The sequence below is a fragment of the Leptonychotes weddellii genome, chromosome 8, assembly GCF_054177405.1.
Source record: "Leptonychotes weddellii isolate Sample4059 chromosome 8, ASM5417740v2, whole genome shotgun sequence".
In the NCBI taxonomy this organism is placed as follows: Eukaryota; Metazoa; Chordata; class Mammalia; order Carnivora; family Phocidae; genus Leptonychotes; species Leptonychotes weddellii.
The window spans coordinates 2035112-2057605 of NC_138376.1; the positions used below are offsets into that span (position 1 = coordinate 2035112).

General features: G+C 41.0%; 1 protein-coding gene and 1 long non-coding RNA gene across 2 annotated transcripts in view; both read right to left on the reverse strand.

Moving 5' to 3' along the window:
* CARMIL1 (capping protein regulator and myosin 1 linker 1) overlaps positions 1 to 22494 on the reverse strand; it is a 293460-nt gene that overhangs the window by 72091 nt on the left and 198875 nt on the right. The window contains exons 22-25 of the mRNA XM_081827521.1: positions 22133 to 22226; positions 14583 to 14681; positions 7053 to 7181; positions 6220 to 6351 (exon numbers count right to left, since the gene is read on the reverse strand). Of these exons, the coding sequence (XP_081683647.1) occupies positions 6220 to 6351; positions 7053 to 7181; positions 14583 to 14681; positions 22133 to 22226 (454 nt within the window). The remainder of the gene's footprint in view (positions 1 to 6219; positions 6352 to 7052; positions 7182 to 14582; positions 14682 to 22132; positions 22227 to 22494) is intronic.
* LOC145722914 (uncharacterized) lies at positions 9633 to 14572 on the reverse strand. Its single transcript, XR_014147465.1, has 2 exons — positions 10370 to 14572; positions 9633 to 10155 (listed from the first exon to the last, which is right to left on the reverse strand). It is a non-coding gene; the product is annotated as an uncharacterized LOC145722914 (long non-coding RNA).

The following is a 22494-nucleotide window of genomic DNA, read 5'->3' on the forward strand; positions in this document are numbered from 1 at the left end:
GCTCTCTCTCTCAAATAACTAACTAAATAAATAAAAGTATTTTAAAATTTGTAAGCAATTGGATTTTTGCCTAAATTTTCTTTTGCTACTAAGTTTTAATTTGTTTGAAATGGGACCAGAGAATATGGTTTTTAAATATTTTTCCAATGTTCATTATGACCTCCTTGGCATTTTTCATAAATATTCCAGGTATCCTTAAAAGAATTAATATTATTCTGGTCCACTTGATCAGAACTGAAAATTCTGTTGTTCCAATATTCTCCTTCTTTTAGTACTTAATCTGAAATGTTCATTTCTTTAATATATTCTTATTATTCTCTTTATTATTTTCTATTGAAGTATAATTAACAAATAGTATTATATTATTTTCAGGTGTATAATATAATGATTCAACAATTCTATACATTTCTCAGTGCTCATCAAGATAAGTGTGGAGTTACCTGTTTCACCCTTCCCCCCAACCCACCTCTCCTCTGGTGACCACCAGTTTGTTCTCTATATTTAAGGGTCTGTTTATCTGTTCACTTTTTTTTTAATTTGTTTCTTAAATTCTAAATATGAGTTAAATCATGTGGTATTTGTATTTTTCTGATTGACTTATTTCACTTAGCATTATACCCTCTAGGTCCATCCCTGTTGTTGGAAATGGCAGGATCTTACTCTTTTTTATGGCTGAGTAATAGTCCAGTGTGTGTGTGTGTGTGTGTGTGTGTGTGTGTATACCACTTCTTTATCCATTCATCTACTGATGGACACTTGGGTTGCTTCCATATCTTGCCTATTGTAAATAAAGCTGCAATAAACATAGGGGTGCATGTATCTTTTTGAATTAGTGTTTTTGTTTTCTTTGGGTAAATACCCAGTAGTGGAATTACTGGCTCATAGAGTAATTCTATTTTTAATTTTTGAGGACTCTCCATACTGTTTTCCATAGCGGCTGCACCCGTTTGTATTCCTACCAACAGTGCACGAGGGTTGCTTTTTCTCCACATCCTCACTCATACTTACTTCTTGTCTTTTTGATTTTAGCCACTGTGTCAGGTGTAAGTTTTGATTTGCACTATAGGTTTGATTTGATTTCCCAGCATCTCTTCATGTGTCTGTTGGCCATCTGCCTGTCTTCTTGGAAAAAATGTCTATTCAGGTGCCCTACCCATTTTAATCAGATTGTTTTTTTGGCATTGACTTGTAGAAGTTCTTTACATATTTTGGATATTTACTCCTTATCAGACACATCTTTTGCAAATATCTTTTCCTATTCAGTAAGTTGTCTTTTTGTTTTGTTGGTGGGTTTCCTTTCCTGTGCAAAAGCTTTTTATTCTGGTGTAATCCCAAAAGTTTAATTTTGCTTTTGTTTCTCTTGCCTGAGGAGACATATCTAGAAAAATGTTTCTATGGCTGATCAAGGAAATTACTGCCTAAGCTTTCTTGTAGGAGTTCTATGGTTTCAGGTCTCACATGTAGGCCTTTAATCCATTTTGAGTTAATTTTTGTGTGTGGTGTAAGAAAATGGTCCAGTTTCATTCTTCTGCATGTAGCTCTCCAGTTTTCTCAGCACTTTTTGTTGAAGAGACTGTCTTTTCCCTATTGTATATTCTTGCCTCCTTTGTCATAGACTGACCATAAAAGTGTGGGTTTATTTCTGGACTCTATCCTATTCCATTGATCTATGTGTCTATTTTTGTGCCAGTACCATTCTGTTTTGATCACTACAGATTTGTAGTACATCTTGAATCTGAGATTGTATTATCTCTAGCTTTGTTCTTCTTTCTGAAGACCACTTTGGCTCTCTGGGATGTTTTGTGGTTCCATGCAAATTTTAGGATTATTTGTTCTAGTTCTGTGAAAACTGTTGTTGGAATTTTTATGGGGATTGCAGTAAATCTGTAAATTGCTTTGGGTAGTATGGATATTTTAACAATATTGGTTCTTCCAATCCATGAGCATGGGATAGCTTTCCATTTGTTCATGTCGTCCAATATTCTCTATCATTACTTTATTTAAATTTACTTGACCAGTTACTGGTAGTCATTTTCAAAGATTTCTACCATAATAGTGAATTTGTCAATTTCTCTTTGTAATTGTGTCCACTTATTCTAATATACATGGAGTCGTAGGATTAGACACATACACATTGAAATTATGTATTTCTGGTAAATTGGCTCATTCAATGATCTGTTTTATTCCCACTGATGCCTCTTCTATTCTATCACTAGATCTGGACAAGAGCATTCCTCTGGTGGGGAACTGAACCTTGTATTGCAGGATGGTTAGGTTTGGCTGTGACAAACCAAAATAATCTCAATACTTCCTGATACTCCTCTAGGCGTGCAATATAACCCCCAGTTTAGTGCCTCTGTTTCAGTGGTTACACGAGATACTTTAACATGGATACTCTACTTCCTGTCTAAAGCAGCACCGTCCAACAGAACTTCCTGAGCTGATCAGTGCTGACCGATAAGGGAGCCACCAGTCACACATAGCTATCGAGCACTTCAAACATGGCCAGTGCAACTGAGAAACTGAGTTGTAAGTTTTTAAAATTTGATGTTAATTAAAATTTAAATGACCACAAGTGGCTAACAGAGGATACACTGGACAATGCAGGTCTAATGCGGATGTCTTAAATCTTTTCTAGAATATGCCTAGGACCTTAGACTGTTTTTCCTCATTCCTTATTGACTTACTCGCTTCTAGTATTTTATTTCTTCTTAATTTTATAGCACAAACAGGGCATTAACACTGTTGATTATAGTCAGCGTTTCTCTTTACCCAAATTTGGCATTTTCCCTGCTTGTTATTCTTTCTTGCATCTCAGACCCTCTTTCTTTGGTAATTTTTCCTTTGTCCCAAAGTATATCTTTTTTAAAAAAGATTTATTTATTTTAGAGAGAGAGAGTGAGAGAAAGGGGAAAAGGGGCAGAGGGAGAGAATCCTCAGACTCTCCTCTGAGTGTGTATCCCAACGTGGGGCTCGATCTCACGACCCTGAGATCACTACCTGAGCTGAAATCAAGAATCAGATGCTTACCTGACTGGTCACCCAGTTGTCCCCAAAGTATATCCTTTAGGTGTTTATTTAGTACAGTCTAGTTAGAGTAAACATCTCAATTTTTGTTTGGATGAAAATGTTTTCATTTCATACTTATTCTTAAAAATTAGGTTTTATTGGATATATCATTCTTGGTTTACACTATATATTCTCTCGGAAGCATGAAGATATTCTTTTCATTGTCTTTGGCTTCCACCCACTGTTGATTTGGGAACTGTCTTGTTGGTCTTCATATTGGTCTTTTTTAAGTAATATGGCTTTTCTATCCCTTTGGCTCCTTGCAATATGTTCTCTTTGTTCTCAGTGCTTTTCATTTTTCATTATGTGATTCTAGACATGGATTTGCTTTTATCTATCTGGCATGGGTTTCACTGGACTTCCTGAATCAAAAGATTCTGATCCTTCATCAATGCCTGAAATTCTCAGCCACCATCTCTTCAAACTGTTACCCTTTTGCTGTTCTCGCTTTCCTTCTGGAAATCTAAGTTAGGTTTATGGTAAACTTTCTCACTCTAACCATGTTCCTTAACTTTTCTTACACAGTCTTCATTTTGTTAGTCTATGTTATACTACCCTCAGACAATGTGAATTGAGCAGGCCCTGCACTTGAAATGTGATCATCAGATTTCACTTTGCATGTATCTCCCCAATGTTAGTTATGAGGGTCTATATTTCCTAATTGTAAAAGTAAAACTAACAATACTCAGAAAACCTATATAATATTTGTAAATTGGATGAATATCCTTAACGTGGCGGCTACACTCCCGTATCTTGCAGTGAGCCAATAACTTGCTGTAATTCACCATAAGCAAATACAACCTCTACACTAAAGTGCACTGAAATCTTTCTTTTGCTTTAAAAAATAAGTATAGGGAGGGGCGCCTGGGTGGCTCAGTTGGTTAAGCGACTGCCTTCGGCTCGGGTCATGATCCTGGAGTCCTGGGATCGAGTCCCATGTCAGGCTCCCTGCTCAGCGGGGAGTCTGCTTCTCTCTCTGACCCTCCTCCCTCTCATGCTCTCTGTCTCTCATTCTCTCTCTCTCAAATAAATAAATAAAAAAATCTTTAAAAAAAAAAAAATAAGTATAGGGAAATAAGAAAACTCAGAGAACTCTTTTAGCCAAACTGAGTGAATACCTGCTAAAATGCCGTCAACACCCCTCAGGCCTCATTTCCTTAGTAAGTCTGAAATTTACCAGTGAAGTATTTCACAGAGTATGGCCTGAGTGAAATCATGAATTTCCAAGGCCAAAACAAGCACTCTAAAATTTAAGTCCAAAAGGGAAAAATGAAAGTTTCTTTTATGTTAAAACATTCAAATCCACTTATTCATCTACTATTACTCCAGGAATAAACGTTAGGATCAAAAAACAGGGAAAACAGGAAGAGAGTTGTCTTTTAAAAACACCTAAAACAGGCCGGTCCAGAGAAAATATCACCTCTTTTCAAAGAAGGAATTTCTCCAAACTTAATTGCTTTCTTCTCCTCCAGATAGTCTGCTGAGAAGGCTGGCTCACCTGGCCATTTCTATTGCTTTTCTGAAAGGATATTTCTGCAAGATGGCTCAGAGAGCTATTTGAACTTATTATTACCCAATATTCAAAATGTCTACCGCTGACCTTCATGCAGGACAATGCTTAGACACAGGGGATATTTAGCTGAGTGGCTTAGAAGAAGTTGATTCGTAGCAAGCTCAGGACACAACCCCAGGCCTACTTGTCCGGTTTTTTAAAAATTCACTGTAATAAAATCTTATTTTTACAAAATAATCCATCCACATTAGCTTTTGCTAGTGCAACACATTACTTTTAAAGAATGTGGAAAATAGAGAAAGGGCTTTTTTTTTTTTTTTTTTTTTTAGCTAAAATGGATACTAGTAGTGAAGTAAATAAGGACCACTGTAGTTTAGTGAGAAAGTCAATATGGATTCTAATAAAAATTTTTTTCCTACATAATTTTAAGAAAATCAAGATCTTGAAAGGCTATATAAATAGACAAGCGGGCGGGGCGCCTGGGTGGCTCAGTCAGTTGAGTGTCTGACTCTTGATTTTGGCTTGGTTCATGATCTCAGGGTCGTGAGATCAAGCCCTACCTCGGGCTCCATGCTCAGCGCAGGGTCGCTTGTCCCTCTCTCTCTGCTCCTCCCCCTGCTCTCTCTCAAAAAAATAAATAAAATCTTAAAAAATAGACAAATGGGGATTTTTTTTAAATAGTAAAATGATGTCCACTTGTTAGTAAATTGGAAGGAAACAGAGACGTGAGCTGCCTACAGTCTATTGAAAGTAGTCTATTGTACCCCTTAAAAGGAAATTAATGAGTAACATTTAATTAAGAAGTTGTGATTGAAGATTTGCTACGATTCATGCCAGACATTTCCAAAGGGAAGGGAACTTGGAACTAAAAAGGACTGAGAGCAAAGAAAACAAGTGAGTGTGGAATACAAAAACAGGCCACGGAGGAGCCTGGGACCTCCGAGACATGAGAACAGAGAGAAACAGGCTCTGACACTTGCAAATTAGGAAACGGTGACGGAGAACACCGCTCATACTGACAAGGGGCCAGACAGGCATCAAAAAATGTGGGGAATGTCTATTTACAGAAAAATATTTTTGGTCCTAAATAGACGGACATCATTGCAGGCTTTGAAAAATTCAAAAGCCTTTTGCTTCAGATCTCTGCCCTCTATTCCCTCCCAAGAACGAGTGGCAAGTCAATTCCAACCCCTCGGTGTGCGGAGAAGGAAACGGAGCAAAAGTACGTGGGATGACGTGCCCACAGTTGAGACAAACAGTCGGAAGCTGTTCGGCAGGGATGTTCCTGACGCAATGTTCCACCCTGATTTTGGGGTTTTTTTTTTTTTTTTTTGGTTTAACAAAAGTTTTATTTCTCACTCCCATAAAGTCCACCACAGGACTGTGGGATTCTCCAAAACAGCTGCTCTCCATGTTGGGGGGCTCAGCACTCCAAACTACTCTGAGTTTCTGACCCCTTTTTCTGTACGGGCCTCCACGACTGAGCGGGAAGAGCCCTGGAGCCTTCCACCAACAGATAAAGGCTTCAGCCCAGATGTTTCACGCTGATTTCAACACCAACCACTACGGTATGAAATGCAATCACACATGGTTGTCGTAACGATTTCATTTTCCAAAACAACAGAAACTCCACAAACCTTCAGTTGTTCATCTACAACTCTTGTCACTTCTCCAGCCATTGATTCCAGGGTCTCTTGAATGGGACCGGATAACAAGCCACTGGTTCCTGCCCAAGACGTCCCCCCGACATGGTATAAGTTTGGTAACAGCTGTAATAAAAATACAAATAACGTCTCTGTAACTATTTAAATAAGCACCAAAGTCATTGCAGAGTTAGTGAAAAGGGTAAGAAATATTATTAGAGAGAATCTGTTCTCGATCAAAGGCTCTTTATACAGATTAATAAACTGGGGTTCAGGACCAGTATGCCATCTCCGTGCCTCTTGATGTCTTCCTCTGGGATATGAAGGTGTTTGCTGCTCAAGATCCTCCTACTCACAACAGTCGAGGGCTGTGTGACCAAGAGCAGAGCCAGGCCCAGGCCCCAGGTTCTCTGACCCCCGTTAGTCTCTTCTCCATGAAGTCACATTTTGGGGACCAAATTCTAATTTGAAAGAAGCTTCCTTTTAGAGGTGACAGAGGGGAGTTTCATGCTATCAGCTTAGAAGTAGAATAATTTTAAATGAGCCGCTGCCCATGTAAACGACAACTCTACCTCTCAGTTCTTCAGGACCCGATGATATCCCTTGTCACCACATGGGACCCCTACTTTTTATTCTATATTTTGGTGACCGGTAATTAGCCCGGGGAACAGAAAGGAGGCAAAGAGGAACTCCATTCACTCTGCCACTTGTTAGTCACCCCGACATTGGGTAGAAAGCTAAAAAAAATTGGAACTAGTTTCTAGAATTGAAGTTCAAAAAAGCTTTTTATTATGTAAGACGCTCACGTAGCCTGAAGTGAAACTCACCGTTTTAGAGTTCTTCGCATCACGCATGAGCCTTTCTGCAGACTTTAAGTCTTCCTGGACAGCGTCTCCCACACAATTTCGTAAAGAGTTGAGATGGTCCTGTACTTTCACACATATTCTGTCAATCATCTGCTCCATGCCATGAAAATGACGGCAAGCATCCAAGGCAGCATGGCCAATATTCAGACAGAAGAAAACAGGGAATGAATGAGGACAAAAACATCTTCTAACTGGAACATTCGAGAAGGTAGCTTATATATAGCCAGTTATTAATTTATCTGTTCATATCAGCAGCCTTTGGCAACATTAACTCCAGTAAAACATCTCAGGGACTTCAGTCCTTTTTCCTGCCTTAGGAAATGCAGCATGTAGAACAGAAGTGTGCCCTTCTGGATGATTCAGAATTTCGTGGCTACTCCATGACACTTAGCTAGATAGTAACTCTCCTTCATTAATTTTTATTGAGTACCCTCTATGTCAGACATAGTGCTAGGTACTGAGGAAACAGAGAAATGGACTGTGCAGTCTGGCGATGGTTGAAATGACTACAAGATGGTGCCCACAGCCAGTTGGTCCCAATATTACAGAATCACAACATCCCTGGAAATTAATATTTTTAAAAATATTTTATTTACTTATTTGAGAGAAAGAGAGAGCACAAGCAGGGGGAGCGGCATGCAGAGGGAGAAGCAGACTTCCCACTGAGCAGGGAGCCTGACTCAGGGCTTAATCCTGGGACCCTGGGATCATGACCTGAGGTGAAGGCAGACGCTTAACCGACTGGGCCACCCAGGTGCCTGGAAATTAATATTTTTAAAACTAATTCAATTATATCAGGTACTTTTCCACATAAATTAAAAGCCACCCCTCCCCAAGAAAAGCCAAGTTGAAGTTCTTTTAACACAGGCAATAATAAAGTTGACAACATTTAGTTTCTACTCCGTGAAAGCCCCTCTCCCAGGTTAATTACATCTGAATCATTCTCAGTTACTCCATGGACTTAAGCGTGAAGCCCAGAGGGAAGTGGTAGATCACTACTGTAGACAAAAAATACCACAGACGCAAGATTATATCCTTTTGCATTTGCATTTATAGAGAGAAGCATGAAGAAAGCTAAGAATTCTAAAGAAAGAGATAAACAGTGTGATTTACAAAGTTTCTCCAGTATTCTGATCAGAACTACAGCCTATTTCATGTTCTTAAAAAATTATTAATTCTTCCAGAGACCTCAGATATCCAGAGTCCCATCCCCTCTGATCATTCACTCAGAAGAGGTGGCAATCTAGTAATATTTTTTATTTAAAATTCACACTTGCTCTATTTTGAATTATCTGATCTAACAACTACAGGAAGCCAAAGTCAGCCCTCTTTCCCCCATAAATTCTGCAATAACAGAAACTTGGCTACACCACTCAGAAGACTTAGGGTCTGAATACAGAGCGGCAGTATCACCATCCCTCCCTGCCCTCCTCTTCTAGAAAATCAGGTTCATAACATCTACCCCATTTCTTTTTCTAGTGTATTATGAAGACAACCCAGTAAAGTAACACCACTCACAGCACTCATTCCCTTGACACAGGATCACTAAGTCAACATTATTGTACATTAAGAACAGCTCCTATTCCTATCAAATGTCCTGAGGTTACAGAAGTGAAGGACCCAGAGCTCCCCACAGGAAAAAGAAGTTCTATGAATAATGCTCCTCACCAAAATCTAAGCATGTCAGGAGCGACCATATCTTAACTTGATGCATTTTCACAATGCCCTGTAGAGAACCAACTATATGTTTTAAAATATCTTCTTAATTGATGTAAATTCTAACTCTTCTCTTGTATTGATCTGTGCTTCCTAAAGCAAAGAGTCATCCATAATTCAGATCTTACCAAGAAGCAATACTTAATTTCAAGAGACAAGTAAACCACATACTAAGAAAGGAACTGATACACGTCTGAGGCCACACAGGACTCATTTGAGAGGCAGGTGGATAAGGCATCATGAAGTTGGTCATCCTTAATAACCGGGAGGCCAAAGAGACTCCTGAAATGTGTGTCATGAGGCAGTCACCAAGGACACCCTGTAGATCAATCGCAGGCTCTCTTCCACGGGACGGTCTAGCACACAACTCAACACAGGTATCTCTTCTTCCCTAATCTGTTTTTCTTCAGGCTTCACATTCCCGGGTCCTCTTGCCATTCTACTATGGTGATAATCTTACAGTCCCCAACCCTCTCCCCACCCCAGGCCCCTTCTCTGAATTGTCTCTTCCATCTTGGACCTTCATGAAATATACCCCTCTCAATAAAATAGATTGTGACACAGGAGGAGGGGATCGGTAAGCTGAACAGGGCCAGCACCTTCTTTACTGTAGCAAATAAACTTCCATTAATGTGGTACCAGTCAAACTGGCTTCTCTGGCAGCTAAATCACACCACTAACTCATGTCACACTTGTTGGTGACTACTTAGGTTTTTTCAAATATACTGGGTTATTATAGAACCCAAGGTCAGAACTTAGAACTCTTTTTTTTTTTTTTTAAATAAGAGAGGTTGTTTATTTTTTTTTAAGATTTTATTTATTTGAGAGAGAGAGAGAGTACAAGAGGGGGTAGGGTCAGAGGGAGAGGGAGGAGGAGACTCCCCGCTGAGCAGGGAGCCCAATGCGGGACTTGATCCCAGGACTCCGGGATCATGACCTGAGCCGAAGGCAGTCGCTTAACCAACTGAGCCACCCAGGCGCCCTGAACTTGCTCTCCACTTGTTATAACTGTCCCCAGTTCCAGCAAATACCGTTTTTGCAGAAAAGTCTATCTACCTCCATGTCAATTTCTTTAGCCAATTCAAGAGAAATAGACTGAACACCTAAAACCGAATGAGATACAGTCCCGAATAAGATATGCCTTTTGCCACCAAGCAACTTAAAAGTCTAGAAGTGGAAAGAAGTATTCACATTTAATAGTAACACAAGATAGAGAGTGCTTCATAATATAACATCTACAAGGGCACCCCCATTTTGTTCTTTTTGTCCACTGCCAAAGCTCGGCTCCATTTCCTACAATAGTGCCTGCCACACGGCAGACCCTTGTAAGTATGCATTCAGTGGGCGCCTGGGTGGCTCAGTTGGTTAAGCGACTGCCTTCGGCTCAGGTCATGATCCTGGAGTCCCGGGATCGAGTCCCGCATCGGGCTCCCTGCTTGGCAGGGAGTCTGCTTCTCCCTCTGACCCTCCCCCCTCTCATGTGCTCTCTCTCATTCTTTCGCTCTCTCAAATAAATAAATAAAATCTTTAAAAAAAAAAAAAAGTATGCATTCAGTGAACACAGGAATGATACAAATGTACAAGATTTCAGCCAAGGGGGGGATCCCATCTAGCTGAGGTTGAAGGTGGCTTTTCAACTGGGTCCTGAACGATTTCTACAGATTTAGAAAGTAGAAGGGAATTTTAAGCAAAAGAATAAACATAAGCAATGGCACATTCAGACACCTATGAATCCTATTTCCTGATTAGGATCAGGATGCTTTATTGTGGGAGATGGGACTGGAAAAGTTCGGCTAAGGCAAGAGAGTGAGAGACTCAGTCACAGGCTAAGGAGATGGAACAGGGTGTATGAGGCACAGGGCATCTGGCCCCGGCTCCTCCCACAACCGTGAGGGTCTAAAAATCCTCACCCCGTAGCACTCCTGGTGACTCAGCTTCCCTGCCTGATGCAAAGGACATGGGCTGTAGAGAGCAGAAGGAGACGTGGAAGGTGGATATACCAGTTCCCGTGGTACTTATAAAAGAAGACCTAGAAGTGAGTTGATAAAAACACCTGAGCAAGAGGGCTGGCAATGGAATTGGAAAAAAAAAAAAAGAACAACTGCAAAGACACTTGGAAGGTCAATGGGTGGGCACAGCGACCACTGGCTGGCCACGGCAAAGGAGACATCCAAGATGGCCCCGAGGGTTCTATCCTCAGTGAATGATGATGCCACTGAGAGAACTGGTAAAATCAGGAGTTCCAGGGATGAGTTTCGTCTTAGTCACCCCCCATCTCAGAAATGCTAAACTAGTGTTGACAAGATAAAACTTGCTGGAAAAAAACAGGGATAGACCCAGGAGTCCTCCACAGTTGGAGGGTCAAAATGGTAAGAGTAGATAAAATAGCTAAAGAAAAGAAGCACTAAGTACAAAACTTAGAAAAAGGACTGCATTTGGAGGAAGAAAGGGTAAAGAGTCATGTAGAAAGGAGACAGATAAGACCCAAGAGCACAGAAAGATATTCAAAATGGCACACTGTCAATGAATGAAGCAGTGAGTCTTAGGAAGAATGAGGTAGTTAATCGTGATGATAACTGTGACAATAAGACTAGTAACAGCAACAAACGTTAACGGTTTACTGGTGAAGAGCCAAGTACTTCCCATGCTCTATCTCAGTGAATCCCCCAGCATCTTCAGAGACGTGTTGTCCCCCCACCCTCCCCTCCCTGCTTCACAGATGAAGAAATCAAGGCTGAAACAGGTTTAAGTGACTAACATCAGTTCACACCCACAGGGAAAGCATAGCCCGTCCTTCAATCTGGGTTGTCTACGCTATCCTGCCTCCTCTCATTAACAGATGAAGAGGGAGAAAAAGCCCAGGGACTTGGTGACCAGGAGACCACGGAGAGAGCCATTTCAGTACAGATTGGGTCACATTTGGAAAGGTTACAAAGTGACAGGGTAGCAAAGAAGAAAGCAAGTATAAAAACTGTACATTTGAGGTGGGAAGAGAAAGTGTCAGGTAAGTAGCTCTAGGCAATAAAACTGCCTTCTCCCTTTTCTTAAATGGTCAGAAAAGTTTCAGAGTGAGAAGAGTGGAGTTCGGCAAGCTACAGGCAATTCTGGGCCTGTTTTTATTTTTTATTTTTCCAAAGTATATAAATTTTACTACTTCAGTGTTTAAAAAAAAAAATCCACATAGGAAAAAGGACTGGAAAGAAATAAATTAAGACCATGTGGGTGAGGGTGTGTCCGGGCCTGTTTTTATGAATAAAGTTTTATTGGAAGAGCCACCTCGTTCATGTACATAGTGACTACGACGCATGTACACAGAAAAGATCTGCTGACTTCTGATGAAGAGAGTTCATGAGATGGAAAAGAACAGACTGAAAGCAAAGGGAAAGTACGGAGTCTTACAGAGGTCATTCCTAAAGGAAGATGTGAGCAGTTATGAGATGTCATTGTAATACCTTCAATGTCGCTTGGGAATGATGACTGGCTACACAGCTGGCCAGGACATTAGTCACAGAAGGTCTGTTTTTTCTGTATTCAGATTTCTGGAAACTTCGAGAAGAAGTTTCAGTAAGAAGGAGATAAATCTCTCTTAAAGTGGCTGAAACGATTAAAGTCTGAAAACTGCTAATCATAATGTCCTAAGAAATCCCCAAAGAGAAAAGGTGGCAATATACCTACTACATAGTGACTCAAATAATTCAGACGGATGTCACCCATGCAGAATTAAACATCCGCACTACGCCCCCCCGTGTACCATTTCCTCTAGGTTGAGAAGACGAAACTTACTTTTAAGGATTAGCATTAAAGGTTGCTGCAGTAATTTTTCTGGATGGGCAAAATCCCCTGTGAATGAGGGGGAGAGTTGGAAGGATACTGTATTAAGACAAGCCTGCATTATGGCAGCTCATAAAGGAACCCGAGGCAAAGGTTCGATGTAAGATTTTAGCACTCTCGTTGATTTTAATGTTCACCACTAAAACCAGGAAATAACAGTAAACCATAAAGTACTAAGCTAATATTAGTCCCTTGCAGGGGGAAAAAAATAGATTTTTCAGGCATTGGTAAGGGCAAACTTTTGTTTTCTTTTTCAAAACTCCCTGCTACTTCACCAATATTCATAATTACTGTTTTTTTCTCAATATACATCGCTTTACTTTGTCTTTTAAAAGAATACATGGTCTTTGTATTCTTATTCAATGCCATAAAGGTTTCAAAGAATACTGTGAAGTATATGAGAATAAAACTCACTTAAATCACACCTCCTGAGATAACCCTCATGCACATCCTGGTGAAGACCCTTTCACAAACCTCTATGCAGACCTATGCAGTGTTCCAGATAATTTTACCTACTTGGACTATTATACATGATGCTTTTATTGTGGACATTTTTCTTTCATTCTAAGAAAAAGCAACAGCAAAAAAATTAAAATGACATTTGCACAAGGTAAGAAAACAGTGCAAACCATTAAAAAAATGGTCTCAAATGACAAACTTTGCCTACCAGTCACCCTGCTGAGATAAACACTTGGAAACCCGCTGCTTTTTAAATTCTTCTGGTGGCTTCCATGTGAAATTTAAATAGCAGACTTACATTTGTATTTTTCTAAATATATTATTTTAATTCCAGTATAGTTAACTATATTTGTATTTTTGATTTAAGAAGGAATGACGGAAAAGAAGTTGAGTCCATAAAATAAAAACTAAAAATTCAGCATACTTAATAACTCCCACCTGAATTTCTCCCTCTTCAATTTCTAATTTTAGTTAGTATCAATACTTTTACATTAAGATTTCTAACATTCACATTTTTTAACGTAACAATAATGAGGTTTTCCCTTCTTGTCTGAGTTGATATTAAAATTTTAAACCCACTAAAATGCAGTTACAGAATTATGACTATGGGATCCCCACATAAAGAAATGTAATCCCGTGTCTTTTAATCCTGTAGCTCCCAGCAGACTGTCCAATTTTTAAAAGCTTTCCTTCAACTTTTGTGACTTCAAGGATTTCATTTCTGCTACAGTTTCTTATTTACATCTCATACTGCATACTCTCTTATTTTTCATCGTTACGCTGGAGAATTTCCTCAAAGAACTTTTTGTGCATATGGAATACTGGGGGTCAAATTCCTGAGTCCATGTCTGAACCCATTTTAATTGTGTCCTCATATCTGTTTAATAAGTGGCTAGGAGTAGAATTCATGGTCCCAAATAAATCCCCCTCTGAACTTTGATGACATCACCTCATTTGCTTCCAGTAACTGGGATGGATGCAAAGAAGCGGTTCTAGTTCTCCTGTAAGATAGCCCTTTGATTCTCTCTGGTACTCTTTTAAGATTTTAAAAGGCACAAAATCATCAGCAATTAAAAGCGCATTTTTAGGGGCGCCTGGGTGGCTCAGTCGGTTGAGCGTCTGCCTTCGGCTCAGGTCATGATCCCAGGGTGCTGGGATCGAGCCCCGCATCGGGCTCCCTGCTCGGCGGGAAGCCTGCTTCTCCCTCTCCCACTCCCCCTGCTTGTGTTCCCTCTCTCGCTGTGTCTCTCTCTGTCAAATAAATAAATAAAATCTTAAAAAAAAAGCGCATTTTTAGCATTAGAATCAGCCTACATTTTCCTCACCCTACATCTCCGCCGCCCCCGCACTCGACTTCCCTTTGTCGTCATCTTCAGAAACCAGTTTGTACTGTTCCACCGGGGATGATTCAGGCGACAGACGCTGTGTCCCCTGCTCTGAGAAGCGGCCGCTGTGGGTGAGCCAGGGAGAGCGGCGCCCTCTTACCTGCTGCGTGGTGCTGGTAACAATGCCCTGCTGTAGGCGGTAGGCCTGCTCTTGCAGGTACTTTCGGGTCTCGTGATTCCGGAGCAGATAGTTTTCGATCTGAAAAGCAAGCACACGGATCTCTCAAGAGCACATTTGACTCAGCGGAGGGTGAAGTGATAAGGGAAAGAGCCAGGTGCTGAACTTGAAACCCAAGCTCTGATTCACACTCCCGCCTGCGCCTTGACTCCATACAACACAGGAGTCGGGAAGTGGGCCGTCACTGTGATGCACTCTTGGTGTGTTAGAGATGTAACCTGCAGATCATGGGAGTAATTTTATGTGACTCGGTAGCTGACAAAGATAAGCAAGGGTTTAAGTGCCCACGCGGCTGGAGATCCCATGCAGCGACTCCCTGCTTTCTTGCACACAATCACAATCTCTCCCTCATGAGTCTTTAACCACTCAACAGTTGCAAAGCTAAATAAATATCCCCAAGGTGTATGGATGGCACCCTCTGAAACTCTCAGCCTTTAGGAGGCAGAATCCATTGGCACTGAGAAAACTATCTACTTGAAGGGAAAAAAGGAGAAAATATGTACAAAATCTGAAGGCCACAGGCTGGTACAACTCAAAGACATATACTAGTTTCATTAATTCATGAGGTTTTCATATTATCTCAAAAACAGGACTGATTTTGCAAAAGTAGAGAAAATAAGAAAACAGATTTCCATAGAAAATAAGAACATTTGAAGTTGCTTGAGAATCTGTATTTTTATACACAATCTCCTATTAAAAGTTCAAACGTACAAATGATGACTAGATTAAAATGAAGTGTTTAGGAAGAATATGCAAGGGGTATACGTTGAACAAGAACTGCAGGGTTAACTACTGGGACTGATGGACATGTATGAAGATGTCTGCAAAGAATGATTTGAGATCAGTAATTGCACCATCTGGGTTTTTTTTTCCAGTTGTTGTTTTCATTTGTTTTTAATAATACCCCCTAACCATCTGGCTTTTAATTTGTCACTGTAGTTCCCTGGTTAAGAACTTCTTATAACTGTGAGGCTCTCAGTATTATTACATTTTCATTTTAATTTTCCATACGCTAAAATTACTGCTACTTAATACCAATTAGAGACAATTAAAATACAGACTATAATTACTATCATCCCTGGAAACCATAAAGCAGAACAAAATGTACCTTTCTACTAAACATTAATGAAGGAATTATAAAAATGAAGAGATCCCTGAAATGAAACATTGTTAAAGTGACACATTAAGAATACGACATTTTATTACATTAATTTTCTCTTGCTGTTTCCCAAAAAGTCATCTCTTTCCAAGGTGACATTACCATCGATGGAAAATGTTTTTGCCAAAAACAAAAACAAAAAAAAGATTCTTGCCTGAAATATAACAGGCACACACTGCCACCCAGCTTTGGGTACTTTTGCTTTGTTATTTATCCTTTTACATTTGGTCTCCTTAAGCACTGTTTGGGGGCCAGTTGTGAGAGCAGCTTGTACGAGAGGCTCAGCTCACGTATGGGCTGTGCACCCAAGGCTGGCCCATGCATTTGCAGACCTTCCCCAGGGGCACCAATGATGTTGTATAGACTAAGCCTGGAGGGAGATTTTTAAGAAAAAAAAAAAATTCAGGGGCGCCTGGGTAGCTCAGTGATTAAGCATCTGCCTTTGGCTCAGGTCATGATCCCAGCGTCCTGGGATCAAGCCCCGCATAGGGCTCCCTGCTCCGCGGGAAGCCTGCTTCTCCCTCTCCCACTCCCCCTGCTTGTGTTCCCTCTCTCCCTGTCTCTCTCTGTCAAATAAATAAAATCTCAAAAAAAAAAAAAAAAATTCAAAGCTCATTTCTAAAAGCCAGTGCAAGGGGAAGGTAGAATAACAATGAGAGTATTTGCATCCTAATTAGCAGGATAAACCTTCCTTCCCTGCACCATTCCAGAACAGGGACAGAGACCCCGCCTCCCACAGGCTGAGGATGGGCGGCCCAACTGAGGCCAAATGGGAGGGAAAGGGCCCAAATTGTTATTACCATGTCTGCCAGGCCCCCTGGGCAGCAGTGACCGGACGGCCACCCAGAGCCTATCAACACCTTCAGTGTCACTGCTGAAAACAGCAGCAGCATACGAGGCATTTCAGCCTAGGAATCTTCTATTTAAAACAAAACAAAACTTCTAAAGATTGATTACAGGATCACAATGTTGTTCTTTAGTAGAGTAAAATTAAAGAGTATATTTCTTCTGGGGAATAGAGTTCTGTTAAAATGAAACCTTAAATATATAAGAGTATAGTAAGTATTATAGAAAAAAAACCCTGATAATTACCACTTGTAAAGTCACCAAATTTTCATTTAAGAAAACATAAATTTTACAATTAACGTATTTGGAGACGAGGCATTTCTTCGGTTTCTTCTTTTATTTTCCCCTCTTTTTCTGCTTTCTCTGGTTTTAAGGACCGTATATGATTACACTTTTCTCTCCTTCCTTAGCATATTAACTACACTTCTTTTAAAATTATTTTAGTGGTTGCCCTAGCATTTGCAATACGCAACGATTTCAAGTCTACTGTCACAGAACACTGTACCAATCTGCAAATAGTGCAGGTTCCTTATAATACAGTATCATCAACTTCTCCCTCTCCTCCTAACACTATCTTTGCATGTTTTGATTTCTCCTTTACTTTTTAAGATTTATTTATTTATTTGAGAGAGAGAGTGGGGGGCGGGGGAAGGGAGAGGCAGAGGGAAAGGAGAGAGAGTCTCCATCAGACTCTGTGCTGAGCACGGAGCCCAACGCGGGGCTCGATCTCACGACCCTGAGATCACGACCTGCGCCGAAATCAAGAGTCAGACACTCAATCGACTGCACCACCCGGGTACCCTCTCCTTTAATTTTGAAGAAAAATTTTGCTAGATACAGAATTCTAGGCTGCTAGATCTTTTTCTTTTGACAGTTTAAATATTTCACTCCACGTTCTTCTTGCTTGTATGATTTCTGACCCAAAGTCGGCTATAATTCTTATCCTTATTTCTCAATATGTAAAGTGGTCCCCCCGCCCCTAGCTTCTTTGAAGAATTTTTCTTTGTCTTTGGTTTTCTGCAGTTTAAATATGAAATGCCTCCATGTAGAGTTTTTGGGGTATTTATCCTACTTGGTGTTCTCTGCGATTCCTAAATCTGTGGTTTGGTGTCTATCATTAAATTTGGAAAATTCTCAGTCATTATTATTTCAACTATTTCTTCTGTTCCCTTGTCCTTCTTCTCCCTCTGGCATTCCCACTGTATGGATGCTCTATCTGTTGTAACTGTCCCACAGTTTGGGGATATTCTGTTCTGGTTTTGCCCTCCATTCCTTTTTTTCTCTTTGTTTTTCAGTGGGAAGTCTCCATTGACCTATCTTCAGGCTCAATGATTCTTTCCTTAGCTGTGTCCAGTCCACTGACAAGATCATAAAAGGCATTTTTCACTTCTGTTAGTGTTTCTGACCTCTAGATTTTCCTTTTGATTTTTTTCTTAGAGTTTCTCTCTGCTTACATTACCCATCTGTTTTTGCATGTGTTTTACTTTTTCCGTAACAGCCCTTAATATACTAATCAGTTATTTTAAATTCTGTCTGATAATTCCAAAATCTGTGTCATATCTGAGTCTGGTTCTGATGTTTGCTTTGTCTCTTCATAATGCGTTGTTTTTTTTTTTTCTTGCCTTTTAGCATGTCTTAAAATTTTTTTTTAATTTATTTTTGTTGTTGTTGACTGGGTATGATGTATCTGGTAATAGGAACTGAGGTAATCAGGCTTTTAATGTGCAATTTTATGTTAATCTGGCTAGAAGCTGAGTTATGCTGGACACTTTGAAATTAAAAAGACTTTAATTTCTTCCCATGTCCTTGTTTTTATCTCCCTGGTTGCTTTGGGATTTCCCTAGAAATCCCTTCTTAAATAGTGTCTTACAGCTTTGCTCATTTGTAATCCACTGTTACTACACTTGATGTGGTGGTTAGGTGTTAGGGAAGGGAATAATTCTATAATCTTATGATTAAATCTAGGTTTAATTTAGTAGGCCTGAGTCCCTGGGCTGTGACCTGCCGAAGTATTTCTTGGCTTTTTTTTTTTCTTCCCTTCTGTGAAACAGGAAGGCTGGGATTGTCTAACTGTCTTTTGCTAGATCAGATAAGGCTCTGGTAGAGTAGTTTCTCTTGAGTGTACGTCTCTGTTATAAACAACGGAATGTTCTAGGTAGATTTCAAAATGGCTACTTGTTCCCTTCCCCCTACCAGAAACATGAGAGGATTTTTCTCCAGTCTTTCCTGTGATGACCTGGTGGGGTTCTAGGAGGTAAAGACCATGAAGGGATCAGGACCTCGCTAAGACTGGGCCCCTAGAAGTTTTTAACTTTTTTTTTTTTTAAGATTTTATTTATATTTTTGAGAGAGAGAGCATGCAAGCACGAGTGGGGTGAGAGGCAGAGCGAGAAGCAGGCTCCCCGCCGAGCAGGGAGCCCAACTTGGGGCTCAATCCCGGGACTCCGGGATCATGACCTGAGCCGAAGGCAGATGCTTAACTGACTGAGGCACCCAGGTGCCCCTAGGAGTTTTTAACTCTTCATCTAGTCCACACTAAGCCTCCAGCAACTCCTCAATTGCTGGTTAAGCACTCCTCTGAGTTACTGACCCCCATTAGCTTCTGCCCCTGGTAAGCCAATCTTGGCTTTGATTCACTGTGATTCTCTAAATTCCCACATGTCCAGTTTCCAGGGTGGCAGTCTACTTTGCTTTTGCCTCAATTCTTTGATGGATCTGAGAAGAGTCACCAATTTTCTGTCTGTTCAGCTTTTTTCTTGTTGTGAAGATGGGAGTGATGAATGCCAAACTCTTGACCTGTCAAATCTAAACCCAGAAACCTGGTGTCTCTAGGATATGTCTTTTGTTACAAGTTGCTAATATCCTTTGGGAAACTATAAAGAGGTCTAAGATTTTTATGTTGCTTTGTGGTTTACAAACTTTTTTTCACATATACTACCTGGTTTGGTCCCTGGCACCACAGGCGAATTACTTGGCCGTCCTGTGCTTCGGTTTTCTTATGTGCAAAATGGGGCTATAACAAACCTATCTCATGGATTTATTTTATAGATTATCAGTGTTAATTTATGTAAAGCATTTATAATAGTGTCAGGCACCCAGCATGAACCGTATGTTAAATGTCAGCTAAACATAGCTCCTGTCTAGCTGTAGGTTTTATATAGATGAAGAAACCAAAGTTCAGAAAAATTAGGTAACTTATGTAAATTACAAAGCTGAAAAGAGTTTGATTTAGTCAGATCTTTTTTTTTTTTTTTTTTTAAGATTTTTAAATTTATTGACATAGAGAGAGAGGACAAGCAGGGGGAGCAGCAGAGGGAGAGGGAAAAGCAGGCTCCCCGCTGAGCAGGGAGCCCGATGCAGGGCTCAATCTCAGAACCCCAGGATCATGACCTGAGCTGAAGGAAGATGCTTAACCGACTGAGCCACCCAGGCGCCCCTAGTCAGATCTTCTGAATACAAATCTTGGATGATTTCTGTTGCCACATCACAGCTTTCCCTCCCCCCACCTTACCTTATTCCCTTTTATTCAACGAAGTCTAAGGAGTATCCAAGCATGTATGGCAGGCACTGTACTAGCTGCTGAACATCTAAAAAGATGAAAAATACATAGGCTCTGCCTTCAAGGAGTTCATAGTCACTGAGAGAAAAAAATATATGGAGTCAGGTAACGTAAAGGATGTCACAAGGCCAGTGACAGAGACAAGCACAGGAAATTCTGAGAAGACCCCCTACACAGAGGAGGAAAGAGGCTCTGAGAAGTTTCCAGATGAGCTGACACTTGCCTTCAACCTCGACAGACACACATGGTAGGTAGTGGGGAAAGCATGAGTATCCTCTGGATCAGAGCAGTGATTCCCAAATTTGCAGCCACCAGAAGAGCTTGTAAAAACAGATTGCTGAGTCCCACCCCCATTTCTGAGACCCAAGAATTCGCATCTCTAACAAGTTCCCTGAAGTAGAGCAGAGCAAAGAGGCAGGGTTGGCAAGAGATGAAGGCGGCAGTGGACAGGAGGCGGATCCTGGGCACAATTTTATGCCGGTTCAAGGAGAGGAGGTTCTACTCTAAAAGCCACTGAGGGGCAGGGATGGAATGGGGAGAGGTGGCCTGAAGAGGTTAGTCTGCTCAAATTTGCTGTGAAAAAAGATGGCTCTTTTTGACTGCAACCAAGAAAACAACACAAATCCTGCTGAAAAGTGATGAGGCTTGAACAAAGGCATCTGTGATAGGAAGAGAGCTAAAGGAAGAGGTTTATGCTGTAGATTCTGTAAACCTGATGATGGCATGGCTATGGAAGACGTGGGGAAGAAACGTGAAGCGTGGGAAGCTGGATGCTACCACCAGATGGGCGAACAAAGAGGGAGGGAAGATTTCAAAGATGCCCCACCCCCATAGTAAAGGTGGAGTAGGTTTCTTCAGATGGGAAATCCTCGAGCATACCTAAAAATCAAAAAAGGTAACCATAACCATAGGAAGAGAAGGATGGAGATGTGGCAGAGCAAGAGAATGCCTCTCAGGGCAAGTTTCCAGCCCAGACAGAGACGGTGGGGTCACGGGCACCATGGATGGCTCGACTTTGAAGGGGGAGATCCCCGTCGTCCTCTGGGGTTGTCAGAAAGGAGGCGGGAATGGGTGTGGAATTAGACACATCTCTGAACAAAGATGGTACAAGGAGATCTCATCCATATCCTAAATTTCTTGACAGGAAAGAAGGGAAGGGGGGCGCCTGGGTGGTTCAGTCGGTTAAGAGTCCAACTCAATTTTGACTCAGGTCATGTTCTCAGAGTCCAGAGATCGAGCCTGTGCAGGGCTCCATGCTCAACACACTCAGCAGGGAGTCTGCTTGAAATTCTCTCTCTCCCTCTCCCTCTGACCTCCCTCCTGTGCTCTCTCTCTCTCAAATAAATAAATCTTAAAAAAAAAAAAAAAGAGAAGAAAGGAAGGTTCTAGCTGCTGAGGTTAAAGGCTGTGCGCCAGCTGACATTCAGTTCCACACAGTCTCTGAAGGATGAACAAGAGGCTATCTGTGGGTAAGTACTAGAACACTGACGGTGTAAGAATGTTATTCCACTTAAACTTCATGACAAATTTTCGTCTTCTTTTTTAAAAAAACATTACTTATTTATTTGACAGACAGAGAATGCATAAGCAGGGGGGAGGGGCAGAGGGAGAAGCAGGCTCCCCGCTGAGCAGGGAGCCCGATGCAGGACTCGATCCGGACCTGAGATCATGACCTGAGCCAAAGGCAGACGCTTAACCGACTGAGTCACCCAGGCGCCCCAGCTTTCGTCTTTCTTATGTTATCCACCCCCCCCAGCCATACGTTATGCCAACTGTGATCACAAGAATACAAACTCACGTCAAAGAAAGCTTTGGAAAATACAAAGTACTGTTCGTATGTTCAGAATTACTGCTAACAAAACTCGATTCAAACGTGAATTTATGATGCAGCTATTGATTCTCCGATACCTTTTGCAGAGCCTCTTCTGTTTTTTCAGGGTTTGTTTTTAGGGCTTGAGAAGCATCATACATAGGGATCGGCATAAATCTCAATGTATAGTTCCTAGAAAAAGGAGAAGGTAATGTTTATTTGAAAATAACATCCTACTACCTCTATTCAGCACTCTTTTTTAAAATCCAGAGACAGCTGCCAGTGTGTCTTAGAAGATTCGAAACTCACAGCCTATCTTCGAGCCCTAGGTTACAGGTCCGCCCGGGCACCTGCAGCTGCCCATGCTGGCTTCTAATGGCAACACGGCTGGAGGGCATCTGATTTTGTTGTTTTCAAACCCAGATTTTCAAGCTGGGCCGGAAAGCTGACCCGAGAGAAA